Source organism: Neovison vison, chromosome 7 (assembly GCF_020171115.1).
Source record: "Neovison vison isolate M4711 chromosome 7, ASM_NN_V1, whole genome shotgun sequence".
In the NCBI taxonomy this organism is placed as follows: Eukaryota; Metazoa; Chordata; class Mammalia; order Carnivora; family Mustelidae; genus Neogale; species Neogale vison.
This window is the reverse complement of record NC_058097.1, coordinates 98,048,563-98,060,136: the sequence shown is the minus strand read 5'-3', so window position 1 is coordinate 98,060,136 and position 11,574 is coordinate 98,048,563. Positions and strand designations below refer to the sequence as shown.

The following is an 11,574-nucleotide window of genomic DNA, read 5'->3' as shown; positions in this document are numbered from 1 at the left end:
AAAAAAAAGAGAGAGAGAGAGAGAGAGAGAAGGACGTACACAGTTATCAGATGAAAAGAACCGTGGGGTCACCTACTTTTTTCTTGATCTGGCTATGTAAGTCTATATTCTTTCAGTTTTAAGTCATAGAAACTCCAACTCAAACAACTTAATCACCCCACCCAGGTGATGGTGAAGGGGGGGTGTTCTAAAATTAAACCCAGGATTTAATTTATCAAGGCTTGACTGAGACCAATGAAAGGCTTTTAGTAATGATGTTTCCATGCTGCACCATGAAGGGGAATGCAGCAGGTTCCATATGGAGGCAGAAGTAAGAGGGATTAAAAAGGCAAGGCTCAGCTTCTCTAGGAGTTTCTGCGGGAGAGATGAGGCAGGGCAGGTCAACACTCTAGGAGTGGCCAGTCTGAATATGGCAGCAGGACCTACACTCTAGGCCTGTCTCTAGGTGCCTGACTCCTGACACCAGGTTGATTGCAGGTAGGCAACAATACTGGCTTGGTCTGTGTGAGTTTGATAAAGGAAGTCCTGGGGGTCTGGGCATTGGTTGGTTTGCATGTGAAAGGCCTGTTCCAGCCCAAGCCTGCACAGCCCCTGAGAACTGGCTAGTGGGGGGAGGAAGAATCTCTCCCCAGATGACAAACGGCAGAGCATGAAGAAAATGGAAAATTAGAAGATATGATTCATGTAATTGACTTTGTGATGACAAAGGGACAAATCACCGAATCCAAGAAAATGCAGAACAGGGAGAAAGTCATTGATTTGTAAGGCTGAAAATTCAGATTCATGGCCAGTATCAGGTGAGGTTTGATCCAGCAGTTCAGATGACATCCTCAAGGACTCAAATTCATCCTCCCTATTCAGTCTTCCCTGACAGGCTCCATGCAGAGACTTCCCAACTGCCCCCTTCCATGTAGCCAAAACAGCTTTATACCTGCCCAGACAGCTCATCTTTATGGAGAGCTTAGATGTCAATAGAAAGCATGGAAGCTTGTCTTTCACAGAAGGTCCAACAAATACACTGGTTTTGAATGGGTTATGCGCTTGAATTTGAACCAACCATTGTCACAGGAGAGTGGATATGTGGATGGCCTTGAGCCCATCATATCTACTCCTACAGTGTGACAACAAATTAACAAATTGACATCCCTCCTTGGACTCTGAAGATGAGAGATAACAATGATTCCTGGGCGGGGGTGGGGGGTGGGGGGTGGAATCAGTAAACCCAGGAAGGGGACATAGATGCTGGGCATCCAAAAAAATGTCCATTAATTAAAATTTTTCACATTCCTGGTACGAGTACTTTGTTCACAATAGTAAGAGAGTCCAGAGTCCTCTTCCTCTCAGTAGAGACTAGCTTAGCTGGGCAGACAGTAACTTATACACAATTGTTTAATGTGTATTTTAACAAGTGGAGTAGACAGGTATCAGTTCCAGTTTGGTTACCTTACACAGTCCTTTCACTAAAGCACCCTCTCTCACATCTTGGCCCACGTGTAATGTTCCATTTTAGCAGCACCCTTGGGATGAAGTGGGGGATTTTTAAAGGCCTCTCCAGGGCAAGTATGTCAGAACAGAGATCTTTATCATCCTGCTTATTTGCAGAACCATCAAAAGCACCATGAGCTCTGGGGCGGGACACAGGTCATCTTTAATAGGAAAGAAAATCCTCTGGATGGTCCCATTAGCTGAGAGGCTGCAAGACCAAGCCCGGTCTGCCCCCAGCGCATTGTGTACTATGCGACCCAACGAACAGAGTCCCTGAACACACGCTTGGCTGCCAGGGCCCGCCCTGTGGTTAGGGAGCACTTCTCAGACAGGTGGCAATGAGCCATAAGCTGGGCGGACTGGCGTTTTAACATTTTAACTCAAAAGATCTTCAGGGAGACTTTGAAAGACATAGAGATACCATTTTTTATATGATAAAATATTCTAATTTTATTCAGTGAAATTAATTTCAGTATTTTAAAATTATGGTATTGAGGGATGGAAATGACAAAGTCCCTGGATCTGAAAAAGCTTTGCTCTGTTGATGGTCACTCTGGGATAGAAAATGAAAAGGTCAAGGGTGAAAGCTACATGATCAAAGGCAAAGGGAAGGGAAATGTGTGAAGTGTTTAGAGAGCAGCTTGACAAATGTATTTTAGTGATGTAGGTAGGAGAACATCTTAAACAGGGCAAAGAACGTCTGAGGACATTACATTTGATTCAGAGGGAAGGGGGACTCGTGAGAGGGAAGACAAATTTCTAGTATCTTTGGGCTGATTTGTAGTTTTAAGCTGACTGATAAGGAGGCGGCGACTTAGACACACTGAGGGCCCGCCACGCCCAGCTGATAGAAGAGCACGGAGACGGGACCTGTGGTCTTTTCCAGAACTCTTGTCTTTCATGATCTCATGTTCTGTTGATTCTCAGGATGTAATGAAAGCAGTTCTTGGGGAAATCTATTCAGGAAGTGTCATGCAGGGAGGATTAGAAAGGAAGAGGCAGGAAGCTTCTGGAATTGACGGTAAATGCCACTGTGCTAAGGACGACCTGGGAGGTTGGAGGCTGCAGATGGACTTTATATTCCAACTTACTCATTTTTTTTAAAAGTGAATGGGTCACATCAGAAAAATGGTAATAATAATAATAATAATAATAATAATAATAGTAATGAAGGTATTTCCTAATGAAATCCATTAAAAAAGTTATTAGAACTTCTTTATCAAAATTCAAATTGTGTAATCATCGTCTTTTCTCATGTCTCGCTGGTCACGATGCCTCTCTGGATGGGGGTAAATTAATCTCTTGAGACTTTGGCAGCCAATTTAGCATTTAGCCACCTCCCCTCGCCCCCCCACCCCCGGAAGATAGGTCTTCTCTGGTTGTCTCTTCAGTATACATATACTAAACCCTTTCTGATACGCACCCCAAAGTGATACAATCCACTTTCCACCTCTGGGTTTTTATGAAGCCTCTAAACCCCCTGGAGTATATGTGTTTAAAGGAGCACATAGGTCAGAAAGAAAGTTAGAGATTGAAAAAGCAAACAGGCGGTTAGTATTCTGGGAGCTTTAGGAGGTACAACCTGTGGTCCGAGAAGAGTGACTGGAAAGCCTGGACAAATTACAAGTGACATAATTAAAAAAAAAAAAAATTGTGAAGGCCAGAAAGGCAGGAAAAGGTAGCTATTCATTTGAAATGAACTCTTCTCAGAGGACTAGAATCTGCTTTTCTACTCAGGATAGAAGTGACAAAGCATGAAGAGGTAGAGGCATGAAAAGAGGGGAGAAGCAAAGCCAGATAAAATGGACAAATGAGGCAGAAGGTGAGAGAAGAGAAGCAAGAATTCTCTCCAGTTACAAAGACTGAGTGTTCAGTTTCCAAGAAAAAGCCCGAGAGCATGCTCTGTCCCTGCAGATGGACGGGCCCTTCCTTCTTCTAACTCAGCACCTTGACTGAAGGGTATCCTTAGGAGCGGGCTGACCACAGACTGAGTTTCCGTGAACCCCCGGCCAACCTGTAGACCGGAGGAACCCAGCCGAGACCCAAGCCACCCACAGGAGGTCAGTCTCGTTTCCTTTAAAATGCCGAGCAACGGGAGCCACGGAGCACCGGTGTGGTGACGGGGGGAGCTGCGAACCCCCTGGGACGCATTCCAAGTGTGCCTGCCCAAGTGTGCCAGCCAGGTTTTCTAGTGGAGGGACCAACCCAATCCTGGGGAAGGTTAAGGAAAGCCAAGGCTCTTCAACCAAGGCCCTGGAAGACAGGAAGCGGTTGCTTGAAAAAAAAAAAAAAAATCTCCTCCAGGAACCTAAAGATTGGCCACCCAAAACAGTACGACTATCTTCATGTTTGCTTCTAGGGAATTGCAGCCTACTGACCTTCAGTCCAAACACTGACAGCACCTTGCATTTAAGTAGCAGGTTAGAGGTTAGATAGGGTTTTAAAGCAAACTATGAACACAGGCGGGGCAGGTGTCGTGGTGCCCACTGTACAGATGAGGAGATGCCACCGTGGGGCGTGTGAAAGGACTTCTCACACATGGTCCACAGCAGAGCTGCCCTTGCAAGCCCTGCTTTGACTGCACCGCAGATTTTCACTCCTCCTGGGAGGCCTTATGGTCAATATTGGTATTTCCTTTTTCAAGAATGTAACTGAATTGATGAGGCAATTTTTCCTTTCTTGTAAAAGTAGGGATAACATGACTTAGCTCAAGAGTTGTTCTGGAGAGCGAATAAAATCATGTAGGAAGAGCCCCGAGCACAGTGCCTGCCCCAGATGGGAGCACTCACAGATGAGGCTCTCTTCCAGGCTTGAAAAACCTTAGTCCTCAGAACGCTGGTATCACTGGAAACGGTAAACTTTCATATAGTTAGTATAGGCAGATTTCATTTCTACGGCAGAAGCATTTATTTTGGTTATAAAAAAATAACACTATTTCAAAGTCAAAGTAATGTAGCAGAAGTATATTTTCTCCTTAGAGGTCCCTAGTCCAATCTCACACATGGTATCAAGACATTCTTAAATTAACAAGGAACAAATGCAGAATCCAGGTCATATCTGCCAACAGAAGAGATGGATTAAAGCTACACTGTCAGCCCTGGAAATCAGAGAATACAAAATGATCTCACGTAGAGAGTCTCAAGGTTAGTGCACAGGGAGACCACCTGGACTGTGGAAACAGCACCTGCAGGGGGACTGAAGGCAAGCCACCAGTTTAACAGCAAGCCCTTGGTCTCAGAACACATACCCCAGGGACTGAAGATACAAAACTCTGTTCCTCAGGGAGGGGGTGGAGACAATATACACCACAGACTTTCAGTGTTCCTTTTCTGAGTCTCAGACCCAGGAATAATACTCCCTAGTACAGAGTAGGTCAGACAGTGCATGGTAAGTGCATCCCTAAACCATTTACACACAGCTACTACCATCATCGTCATCATTACCACCTGACACAGAGGACATCCTCCCCCTCCCCCACCCCCAAGCCCACATAGCTACTAGGATTTATTTAAAAAGTAACCACTCCTTGATTTAAAGCTCATGGACTACTGGTACCATTTCTATATCGGTACCATTTTTACTAGCTTCCACCTTCATTTACATTAAGATTTAAGTACATGGTTGAAATGACCATTTTTCTACTAAAACTTAAGATTATGAATTCAAAGAAAAAAGGGAACTAAACCTTATGCAGCACGTGCAGCTTTGGAAGCATCAGCAGCTAGAGGAATGAACTGCTTTTCAAAGTGACCCACCTTGGGCAAACTGATACTCCCTGCACTATGCTCGGAGTCTCAGGTTAGAGATATAGACACGGGGATAAAATACCTAAACATCTTCTCACTCCCTACGTTCAATATACTACACACGAATGTTACATAGTTAAAGGTTTTGGCCATTTAAGTAACTACCCATTTAAATATCTGAGGTTTTTAATATTCTGAAACTACAACCAAAGCTCTCGAGGGGGAATCAAGCTAGGAAAGGGTTTCTGCACCTCAGCAGTACTGCTGTTTTGTGCGGGACCATCTGGAGGCGGGAGCCCTCCTGTGCACGGCAGGACACGGGTAGGCCCGCTGGCCTCTACTTGCTCCATGCCAGTAGCGGACAACCAAAAATATCTCTAGCTGTTGTCACATGTCTTCCAGGGGGCAGAATCACCCTCTTCTGGGAACCGAGCTAGAATTGTACGTGGACGGTAACTGTCAACTCTGAGTGCACAGATGATACAAGACGCTATGTAATTTTACTCACTCAAAGAGTAGAGCGCAAGGGTTTCTGCTATACTGTCTATGCTAGGGCCTGCCGCTGCTATGGAACACACGACTTCAGTATACAGGAACCCACACTTAATTGCCTTTTTCCTAACCAAAACACAGACATTAAACAGGAGAAAAACCAGAGCTAATCTTGCAACCATTTTTATATTACTGGATACAGAGAAAAATCTATGGTTTCCACACGTCCGCGCACCTTGGAACCGAGATCCATCAGGGCAAGTGTCCCTCCTTCTGAATTCGGAGTCTCTCCTTCTCCACTTGCAAGCGTTCCTTTTCAATCTGCAGCTTCTCCGACTCGAATTTCAAAAACTGCAGCCGATCTTTCTCCAGTTGCAAGCGTTCTCTCTCCAGTTTTAGCTTCTCTGCTTCTATGTCCTGCGGCTGAAGCACGGCCTTTTCCCCCTGGCCGAGTTCGTTCTCCGGGGCCGCTTTCTCCGCGCCCACGATCTGCAGCCTCAGCTTCTCGCGCTCGACCTGCAGCCGCTCCTTCTCCAGCTGCAGCCGCTCGTGCTCCAGGTCCAGGTGCCGCAGCCGCTCCTTCTCCACCTGCAGCCGCTCCTTCTCCACCTGCAGCCGCTCCGCCTCAATGTCCAGGCGCCGCTTCTCCAGCTCCAGCTTCTGTTTCTCGATGTTCACCAGCAGGTGGGGCTCGTCGTAGGCCGACCTGGACGGCGTGGAGTTCAGGGTAAAAAACTCATCGATGTGGGGGAAGTCGGGGAGTTCGCTTTCCCTCCTGGAATCCGGTATGACGGACGACAACATTTCTTCCTCTTCCTCAATCTCAAACTAAAAGGAAAAAGCAACTTTCAATTTTATTTCGATTTCACCTTTGTTCATGTGTCTAAACGCGTCCTTCAGAGTTTCTGTATTGTTTTGAGCACAGAAAGTCATTTCTTTTGAATCTTGAAAAATATTTATAATAAATTACCTGATGTGACTAATACAGCTGACCCTTGAACACCGTGGGTTTGAGCTGGGCGGGTCCACCTGTTCCCCATTTTTTTTTTTTTTTTTTTTTTGCTAAATACAGTACAGCACTGGAAATGTATTTTCTCTTATGATTTTCTTTTCTGTACCTTACATTAAGAATATCACACGTGATATATGTAGGAAAAAACAGGAGGTCATTGAGTGTTTGTGTTACTGATAAGGCTGTGGGTCCACAGCAGGCCACTGGGAGTTAAGTTTGAGGGGCAGCGAAAACTTACGGCCTTTCCACTTGCGAAGCCAGTGCTCCCGCCCCCGCCCCCATGTCGCTCAAGGGTCACCTGTATGCATCATTTAAAAAAAAAAAATTTTTTTTAAAGATTTTATTTAGTTATTTGACAGAGAAAGATCACAAGTAGGCAGAGAGGCAGGCAGAGGGAGAGGAGGAAGCAGGCTCCCCGCTGAGCAGAGAGCCCCATGCGGGACTCGATCCCAGGACCCTGAGATCATGACCTGAGCCGAAGGCAGAGGCTTTAACCCACTGAGCCACCCAGGCGCCCCACCTGTATGCATCATTAAGAGAAACATATTTAGGTTCAAAGACAGATTAATGTCATGGAGGAAGAAAAAATGGAACGACTTTCTTAGGAACTACTTTTAAGTGAGCTTGACAACTGGGACCTTTACTGTTCCTGAACTACCCTGAACTCCAACATCAGAACTAAAGGAGCAAAAAGAGAACGCGGACTCCCGGGCTACTACTTACTTCGGGACTCTGGGGATCTCTTTCTTCCTCTTCCACTTTGACCTCAGTTAAGGATCCACCTGCGTCCCGGAAATCCGCCACGTTCTGCCAATCGAAATTCGTATCATTGCGGAATCCAATCTTTTCATCAATCTCTTCAGTGAGAGAGTCATCCAGGTCGGATGTGGGGAGGGGAAAGCCCGAGCCGACCAGCTTAATGTTCGCCTTCATCCTCTTCCTCTTCATGAGGGCCCGCCAGTCCAGGTACCGCCGCTTCACCTCGGTCCCCGTCCTCTGCTCGCCCTCCCCGACAGCGTTCACGCACTGCGCGATCTCCTCCCAGGCCATCCGCTTCATCACGTTGATGGTCGTGTTGAGCTGCTTGGAAAAAATGACTTCTTTCCGTTTCGTGATTTCTTTCAAAAGGGTCTGAGTTTCTTGGACGCTAAAATTGCTTTTCCTTTTCCTTTTCAACTGCTTCATTTTCCCAACGTAAGTGCAAAGAAGATGTGAAAAGCCGGGAAATGCGACAAAGCACAAGAACCAAGGGCACCCCCTGGTTGGCCCTTTGTTCACATCAGAGTCTTCCGCTCATCTAGGAGCACAGGCGGGCTGGATGTTCCTGGGGAGAAAGAGGTCAAAGCCATCAGCCTGCAGCGTCCACGCGGGGTGGCCGAAGACAAGCACACAGCTCCGCTCTGGCTCTGACCCGACCACCTACCCGCGGTCCCTCACCTGGGCTCCTCCCCTGGCGCCTGACCCCCACTTGTCACCCTGGGCCACCCCTGCTTCTCCACTCCCAAGCCATTCTTTCTTCCCACCCCACCGGCCGCCTTCCCGTCACCCATCGTCAGCCTCCTCCCCTGTTCCGGGCCTCTGTTGCACATGGGTACCTCGGCTGGGGAGGTGGGCACCTGCCAGAAATGAACGCCCTGCCTTCACATTAGATCCCAAGTTGCTGAGTGATCATTCTAGAACACTGGTAAAGGATCACATTTAATTAGTACTCTGGCCTACCATTCCTTATGTAATTTATATAAAAATATATATTTTCTACATATACTTAGAAAAAAGGACAGAAGCAAAGTGACTTATACATTGTCACACCAGCCCAAATGTACTTCTTAGTACCTATGTCGCAGCTCACTTCAGAGAACTACTGAAGTGCAAACTTGGCTTTTGCCTTCCTCTACCATCTGTTTCAGCACTAGTGGGATCTGGGAGATGATAGCCTACTTGTTCCAAGGGAGGTATCCTCAATATGTAACAATATGCCTAACAAACAGGAGGTACAAATACAACTTAAAACAAGGTGATTGGGGTTGGGAAAAGACAGAAAATGAAATAAAGTAACTCAAGGAAGGTAAGCTAACAAAACAAACTTCAATGGGCAAAGCATATGTTTAAAAGGAAAAGGCAGCCCCAGACAGTATGGGCAAGAATCAGTTTGTGAAACTAAGTGAAGCCTAATTTAGATAAATTCCCCACCCTTGATTATGCCAAAAAACGTAAGAACCTAACAAGTCATAAAACATTGTAAGGAGAAAATTCTAAGTAAAAAGGCTTTGTTGCTACTATAGTCTGTATGGACCAATGATGAGTACGTAGGTTATCAAAGACATATTTTCTGTATGGAATCAGCAAGTTAGATGTCCTTAAAAATAGAACAGAGAGCTAAAATTATATCAAATTCTGTATCATATTAAATACAATGTATTCATGGCTTTTTGTTTCCAAAAGATAAAGAATGTTTCAGAGCACTTCAATAGCTTCTTGAACCAATTAAAAAGTGCCACCGTATTTTTAAGGTAAAAGCATGATAAAAAATAAAAATATTTACCAGGAGATGAGATGAATAAACTACACACAGTGACACAGGTGCATACGTGCAGTAAATATTATGTTAGAGGATGGATATGGCTTAGCCCAACATTATTCCTGTGTACACGTATCTTAGATTTCCAGACAGTTTCGACGTAATTATGTGAAAACCTCTGACATCTTCTGATTACTGTAAGAAAGTACCCAAATCAGTGCACCCTGAGTTGAAATTTGGTCGCGATTCTTGCACGGAGAAGCTATGTTTCCAGGATCTTTTTTTCCCATGTTCTTTCCTTTGTATTTTGATGCTTATATAACAGCTTGGGGTTCTGTCATCCACCACCTAGTAACTTACTCAAATATTGATCGGGCTCCTCCTATGTGCCACGCGCATAGTCCCTGTTCTCAGTGCTGGGGATAGAACACGTCACAGAGCGGGAAAAGATGCCATATTAGATGTCAAATACTACCCCGTTTATATCGGTTGTGTTCCCTGTCTTTACCGAAGGGAATTCGGCAGCTCCAACCTCTAAAAACCCATAGATCTGGCATGCCCCAACACAGTCTTTCCAGGCTGGACATGGGTATAAGTAGTTGACTGATGTAATCCACCGAAGGCATAAAATAACTGGGGCCGTTGTTTTTTCGCGGACTAACACTTGAGAATGAAGTTCCTAAATACTGTGTGATAGGGCAGAATTAAGAGGTCCGAGGGAAATCAGGCGCCGTCAATTCTGGGTCCCCCTCCCCCCCCAAATACTTTATATATATTTGTAAATTCGGTAAGCAGGTCAGAAAAAGAAAGCATCACAGATTATCCAAACTTTCCCCAGTCCCCCTCCTCCCCGCGCCCACATCTCCTTCTAGGAAATTCACGTCCCTGCCGACCAGGATGCGCTCTTCTCGGAAACTTGGGGTAGGTAAGTGAAGTTTACTTAGGGGCCACCTGTTACCAGAATGAGAGGACACCTGTCCCCCGGCCCCGCCGCCTTCTGCGGGACCGCCCCGGCAGGGCCGTCGGGAAGACCCGGGGACTCGGAGCTCCCCGGAGGCCACCCCGGGGGAGGTGGCGCCCGCCCGCCTCTGCCACAGCGCGGCGGCCGCACCTGCTGGGAGAGGTGGCGACCTGGAAGGCAAGTCTTCTTTCTGTTTACTAAACAGTCCCGACTCGGTGCGCGGAAAATGTCCCGCAGCCTGGGTTCAGCGGCCACAGCCCTCCCATCGGCCCCGGGCGGGCTGCTACTTCCAGGAGCGTCGTGGTCCCGCTGCGACGCAGATGCGAGGCCAAGGTCGGCCCCGTGGGGACCGCCACCTGCCGCTGAGCCCCGCCGGGACCTTCCCCGCTGCGAGGGCACCCACCGTCCGCGGAGCTGCCGCCTCCTCCGGGACAGACTCTCTCACCTGCGACCCCGGCGGCACCTCCGCCCGATCGCCTCTGAGGGGGCTAGGAAAAAAAGATGCTTCATTGATGCCCCGCCCACTAACTTCGCCCGCCCCCTTGCCGCCACCCACTGGCTGGCGCAGCTGCCACTCGTTCTAAACGGCTCACCCATTGGCCCGGATGGTATTGCCATTCTGGCTGAGGGCCCGCCCCAGGTCTGGCCTCACAATGGGAATCGAGTCCCCAACCGGTTCCGGGTTAGTGCCCTGGAATTCCTCCCCCTTGCGATTCGCGGCCTCCCGCTCTGCGCTCAGGCGTTGGCGTGAGGCTCTGTCACTCAAGTGGGCTCTAGAAACCGATTGGCTCCTGGCTATCAGCCTGCGGCGCTTTTCCGCCTGATTGGGTCCCTGGACATCCCGCCTCCAAACTCTACCCCTGTCCTTGACCCTCACCTGTTAAAATGGCGAAGAGGCGGGGGGTTGGGGAGGAAAACCTTGGCGTTGCCCCAGGTACTTTCAGGGTTTCTTTCACCTTCTGCTCCAGCAATTGGGGCTTAGTTTGGCCTCAGCGAAATGCTGGTGGTTTCCTCACACCTCAGCCGGTCCTCACACTTGCCTCCAGAGTCCCTGGACCCGTTGACCAGCTCTTCCTGGTTTCCCGCGCTCTGCGCCTTCCTCCCTGGCGGCCCAGTGCTGGCTGCCAGCCCCGGCTCTGGCGTCCCTGAGGGCTGTGTCTGTGGTCCCTTCTTCCCGCTGTCGCCTGGGCGGGCGTCTGGGCGTCCCTGGGCGCAGCCACACTCCTGACAGGAAGTGCAGACCGTCTCCCAAGAGCTGGGCTGCTTTTCCCTCTGGCTTCACTTGGGCTTCGTCTCCGAGCCACATGCCCCGCTTCTCCCTCTCTCCTTCCCCCACGTCTCGGCTCTCAGTCCCCAGCCT

The 11,574-nt window shown here is 48.1% G+C and overlaps 1 protein-coding gene across 3 annotated transcripts; it reads right to left on the bottom strand.

Annotated features, from left to right (window-relative positions):
• Nucleotides 1-4,368: 4,368 nt before the first annotated feature.
• On the bottom strand, nucleotides 4,369-10,723 carry MSANTD4 (Myb/SANT DNA binding domain containing 4 with coiled-coils). 3 transcript variants are annotated; one of them, XM_044257737.1, is made up of 3 exons: nucleotides 10,660-10,723; nucleotides 7,459-8,059; nucleotides 4,369-6,551 (listed from the first exon to the last, which is right to left on the bottom strand). In XM_044257737.1, the coding sequence occupies exons 2-3, from the start codon at nucleotides 7,918-7,920 to the stop codon at nucleotides 5,976-5,978; spliced, it is 1,038 nt and encodes a 345-aa protein (XP_044113672.1). In that variant the 5' UTR covers nucleotides 7,921-8,059; nucleotides 10,660-10,723; the 3' UTR covers nucleotides 4,369-5,975. The 3 variants fall into 3 exon arrangements, with proteins under 3 accessions (XP_044113672.1, XP_044113673.1, XP_044113674.1); XM_044257738.1 differs by having other exon boundaries at nucleotides 10,618-10,704; XM_044257739.1 differs by lacking the exon at nucleotides 10,660-10,723 and adding an exon at nucleotides 10,365-10,607.
• Between the last annotated feature and the right edge of the window lie 851 nt (nucleotides 10,724-11,574).